General features: G+C 68.0%; 1 protein-coding gene across 1 annotated transcript; it reads right to left on the bottom strand.

Annotated features, from left to right (window-relative positions):
• Window positions 1–2,076: 2,076 nt before the first annotated feature.
• Tex37 (testis expressed 37) lies at window positions 2,077–4,463 on the bottom strand. The gene is made up of 3 exons (XM_047538005.1): window positions 4,156–4,463; window positions 3,490–3,643; window positions 2,077–2,511 (listed from the first exon to the last, which is right to left on the bottom strand). The coding sequence occupies exons 1-3, from the start codon at window positions 4,461–4,463 to the stop codon at window positions 2,077–2,079; spliced, it is 897 nt and encodes a 298-aa protein (XP_047393961.1).
• Window positions 4,464–4,903: the final 440 nt, after the last annotated feature.

The raw sequence follows: 4,903 nt of genomic DNA, 5'->3' as shown, positions 1-4,903 counted from the left end.
CCCCTGCGCCCACCCTGCAGTGGTAAGCTCGTCTCCAGCGGGACCGACCGGCCTGTGCCAGACGGCCAGGAGCTCGGGCAGCTGTGCCTCCACTGGCCTGGGTGAAGTGTGGCTGCCCAGGGCCGCCTCCTGACCTCGCCATGGAGCTGAGGAACCAGCCTTCACTGGGGCGCCCGCGAGCGGTGGGCAGGGGGACGCTGAACCCATGGAGGGCGTGCTGCAAGGGAAACCTGGAGGCTGAACCCACTGGCCCCTCGGTCAGCGTCCCCTGTGGAGTGGGTGAGAAGTCCCAGGCCCCAGGGACAAGAGGAGCGCAGGTACCTCGGGGCGCCATGCAGGGAGCCAGGCTTCTGCAGCCCGCTGGGCAAGGTCCTCGTGGACCAGGAGAGGGCAGGGCATAGCCGGCGACACCTGGCACAGTGGACACAGTGGGTGCTGGGCAGTAGGTGGCCTGCCAGCAAGGCAGCGATGGAGTCGGTGCCTTCTCTGCCTCTCAGAGGTGGGAGGGACGCCCGCCTTTCTCAAGGGCGGCTCCTGTCCTGCCTTTCTGCACCGGGAGGGGCAGGGCCGTCCACTGCCTGCGGTTCGGGTCTGGCCTGGCTCCGTGCGGGGGCCTCCCAGGCCCCTGCCTGCCGGGAGGGCCTGTGGCAGAGAGCGGCAGCCCCGCGGAGCTGCCCTCCTTCCACACGCAAGGAAGCTGAGGGCAGAGGGAGAGAAGCCCAGCTGCAGATCCCAGCGGTGGGGCGGTCCGCACGTGGGCCTACCCAGGCCGTGACCCTGCGTGGCCGTGCCCTCCGCCCAGCTCGCCCTACGTCCAGGGAGGTCGGGAGCTCTGGAGCACGCCTGAGGCTCCTGGCCTTCCCTGCCCCAGCCGTGAACTGGGCGAGGTGCCGACCGGAAGGGTGTGTGGGCCGTGCAGCCTCCTCCCCCTGTGGACAGGACAGTCCTGGACCAGGCCAGAGCCGGCATGAGGCAGCCCGGGGTGGAAAGACACCTCAAGCCCAGTTTGGGGTTACCACGATCCTCCTTTCTCCCCAAAGACTGCTTCCATCACTAGGAGACGGCGGTCAGTGGACGAAGTTGCAGGCCGAACCGCGACGTCTGCCAAGGAACGTGGCCTTGTAGCTGCCGTCCTGAGCTTCTGTGTCCACCTGCAGCCCTGGAGGCCAGGGCCCCGAGGGCAGAAGAGCGCTGGGCGTGTGGGCCAGGCCAGCGTGCCTGGGTTCCCTCGTTACGGCCACCTGGCTGTTTCTGCCGTGCCGAGGTCTCCACCACAGGGCTGCCTGGTGGTGCCCAGGAGCTGCGCTGCCCAGTGACGGGCAGCCTCAGGACAGCACCCCGAGTCCGCCGAGTACCCCCGAGTCCGCGGTGATACGGGCAGGTCGTTTCTGGAGCACACCCCTTCACACTTGCGTACTGCACGTGTTTGCACACGCCCCTCCAAGCAAGGAGCCCTCTGACGAGGCTGGGCGGCGGGCGGCGGGGGACAACACGGGTGCTGGGGGTTCTGCAGCGCCTCATGTCACCACCACCATGCGTATCTGCACGACCGTGGAGACAACCTTCTCCCACCCTGTCTCAGGCCGTTTTCTGTGGCTATAGGGAGACACCAGAGGCCTGATAATTTATAAAGACGAGACGTTCACTTGGCACACAGTGCTGGAGGCAGGGACGGCGAGAACGCGGTGCCCGGCGTCCGGCAGGGCCACCTTGCTGCGTCACGGGAGGACAGCGCCGGCGCCAGCTTGGGTCTCCTCTTCCCGCAAGGCTGCGGCTGCCCCATCAGATCCCATTACTGCCCATCACAGGCCAGCGACGGGGAGCCTGGGACCAAGCTGGGCGTGCGTGGACGGGAGCGGCCGCCTCAGACGCCCCAGGCTTCGTGGCAGGCCTCGGGGCCGTGACACGGTGGCCCGACCCTGCCCTGCACGTGAGGAGGCGCGTCCTGGGCAGGGGGGCGGGCGGCACCCAGGGACGGTCTGTCTCCTTGGACTCTTTCCCTTTTATTTCCGATATCCCTCTGGGTCCCCAAGGGCAGAGCACTGGGCACAAGGTCCCCGCATGTCCTCGCCATTCCTACTGGTAAAATGGCAGGAGGGGTCCCCACCGATACAGGACGGGGACCTTGAGCATTTGGTGAGGAGGACAGGGACAGGGACAGCCGGGCAGCAGAAGGTAGCCCGTGCCCTCCTCTGCCACCGGCTGGTGTTGGAGCTCCAGGAGGCACGGGAAGCGGGCCACCTGGGGAAGCCTGTTGGGGTCGCCCTGGGCCAGGCAGAGGGCAGGGGAAGCCGGGTACACCCAGGGGCAGATGCTGAACAGTACACAGCGCGGCGTGGACTCCACACGGGCCGCAGAGTCCTGTGGGGGGAAGAAGCCGGGCAGGCCCAGGTCCCTGGCGGTCATGTGGGGTCTTTCAAAGGCAGGGAAGCCGTCCTCCAGCTTGGGGTTGAGGCTGGCCACAGGCCTGTAGAACTCTTTGTAGCGGAGCTGGGCGTCCAGCTTGTCCTGCTGTGGAGAGAGAGCACAGGGCGAGGGGGAGGCCGGGGAGGCCGGGGAGGCCGGGGAGCCCTGCAGGGTCCCCGACAAGGCGCTTTTCCTTCTTCCTAAAAGTTCTAAGTGCCTCCGGAGTCGGGGCAGGTAAGAAGGGGACACGGGGAGAAGGCAGAGCATGGAAGCCTGCCCGGCGCCCGAGGAGCCCTGGACACCAGGCCCTCCGCCTCTCTAGACCCTGCGCGCTGACCACCTGTGGGCACGGCCTCCTGACCACTGGACTCCACACCCTCACTGCAGTCCACTCTGCTTGTGGGACAGGGTCTGGGGACCCGCCCTCTGCCTCTCTAGACCCTGCGCGCTGACCACCTGTGGGCACGGCCTCCTGACCACTGGACTCCACACCCTCACTGCAGTCCACTCTGCTTGTGGGACAGGGTCTGGGGACCCGCCCTCTGCCTCTCTAGACCCTGCGCGCTGACCACCTGTGGGCACGGCCTCCTGACCACTGGACTCCACACCCTCACTGCAGTCCACTCTGCTTGTGGGACAGGGTCTGGGGACCCGCCCTCTGCCTCTCTAGACCCTGCGCGCTGACCACCTGTGGGCACGGCCTCCTGACCACTGGACTCCACACCCTCACTGCAGTCCACTCTGCTTGTGGGAAGGGTCCCGGGACGTGTGCCTTGGTCTTATTTCTGTGGTGCTCGGGAGAGGAGGGCTTCCCCCGTCAGAAGAGGCCACGAGAGACGCGCTGAGAACTCCTGCTCACCGAGGGTGAAGCCAGCCTCCGAGGCGCATCCTGCCGAGTGCAGGGTGGACAGGGGCGGCCAGCGCCTCCGGGGAAGTCCTGACCATCCCCAGCAGACACACACGGCCTCCGAGCCTGGCCTGCTGGCACGGGGTGGTGTTTTCGGCCAGCGTCTCAAGGGCCACCTCGGGAAGGCAGGTGGCCTGGGTGGCGAGCCGCCTGGTGCCCGGGCCGTGCGCTCCTACCTCCTGTGGGGTGACCCTGGAGTATCTGTGCTTCCCGTAGGGCTGGTAGTGGACCATGTAGGAGCTCTGGTACGTGTCCAGGTCCACGGGGGCCTGCAGGAAGGCGACGGGGAGACCTGTCTTGCCGCCCTTGCACTCGAGCCACCGAGGACCTCTGGTCGCAGGACAAGGGCCCGCTCTGGGGCTGGCAGGGCGCCTGACCCGACGCCGCCTTGCCACCGCCCGCCCGCGTCCAGCCGCTCTTCTCCCCGGGGCCTGGCTCGCTGCTGCTCCGGATGGAAACCCGGCTCTCTCCTCTCCAGCCCCAAACTCCCAGCGCCCCCAGGACCCGGCTCAGTGCCCCTTCCCCAGGTCTCCCTCCCGGGCTCCGTCCTCCGCCTCCCAAGCATGAGCCTTCCCTTCTGCCCTGAGAGCAGACCCACATCCCTCCAGGTGGCCCTGCTGCGCTGCCTTGTGAGGATCTGAAGACAACATGAGGCGGGGCCGTGGGCATCTCTGCAGCCCTGCCCAGGTGCCCGCGCACCGTGGGTGCCTCATAGATGCACGCTGGGTAAACAGTGGACCCCAGAATGCCGTAAGTGCTCAGCTGCCCAGTGCCTGTCACGAAGACATGAGAACAAGCACCTCTGTCCAGCGAGGGAGGGAGCCTCCCTGGGCACCACTCACCTGTCCGGGGTGCGCCGCGCGTGCCATGTCCAAGGCCCTGGGGGGACACGTTGGTTAGCCGTGGCGACCCGACATCTGTCCTGGTCCTCCTCGTGCGTCCCCCACCTCCCTCTATGCCCCGGCACAGAGCCACCATCCAGGGCTGGCGCACAGGGGCCCCGGGCCGGAGGGCAGCTGCGGACTCGGGACCCTTGAAGCATCAGGTGCAGCTCTCCCACAGGAAAGCGGGCAGTGGGCAGGCGTGTGCGGGACTGTCGCACCCCTGCAGGGAGCGTGCGCCCTGAGCGCCTGTTGTCTGCCAATGCCATGGTGTGGATCCCTCACCAAGGCTCGGCAGTTGCCAGCTACGTCACTGAGCCGGACTGCGGGACGTGCACACGCAGGCCCTGGGGCCAGGTCCCCGCGCCCGCTTCCACGGCCCCGGCTGGAGCCCAGGGGAGCTGCCCCACGCTAGGTCCCAGTCTTGCTGAGCCGCCCAGGCTGGCTTGAACCTGTGCTCCCGCTCAGCCTCCTGCTCAGCCTCCCGCCTGGCTGGGATCACGGCCGCGTCACCCCGCTCAGCACGCTGTGGCTGGCAGGAGGTGGGGGTGCAGCTCGGCTGGCCCGCTGGGTCCCTCCCAGGCAGACAGCTGTGGTCCTGGGGCGGGACCCCTTCCCGCAGGCACCTACCCTCCTGCCTCGCACAGCGGTGTTCCTGCCCTCGTAGCCCCAGCGTCCCCGGGGCAGGGAGAGCTGCTGTGCTGTCCCA

The sequence above is a fragment of the Sciurus carolinensis genome, unplaced genomic scaffold (genome assembly GCF_902686445.1).
Source record: "Sciurus carolinensis unplaced genomic scaffold, mSciCar1.2, whole genome shotgun sequence".
Taxonomy (NCBI): domain Eukaryota; kingdom Metazoa; phylum Chordata; class Mammalia; order Rodentia; family Sciuridae; genus Sciurus; species Sciurus carolinensis.
Note: the sequence above shows the minus strand (reverse complement) of the source record. Positions and strands in the feature narration are given on the sequence as shown.

Excerpts from the sequence above, each read along its gene's own strand:
- Tex37 (XM_047538005.1), bottom strand. The coding sequence starts at position 4,463 with ATGGCATTGGCAGACAACAGGCGCTCAGGGCGCACGCTCCCTGCAGGG. Across the intron at positions 3,644-4,155 it reads GCGCGGCGCACCCCGGACAG|AGGTCCTCGGTGGCTCGAGT; the intron begins GTGAGTGGTGCC and ends TCCTGCGACCAG. Across the intron at positions 2,512-3,489 it reads CCAGGGTCACCCCACAGGAG|CAGGACAAGCTGGACGCCCA; the intron begins GTAGGAGCGCAC and ends CTCTCTCCACAG.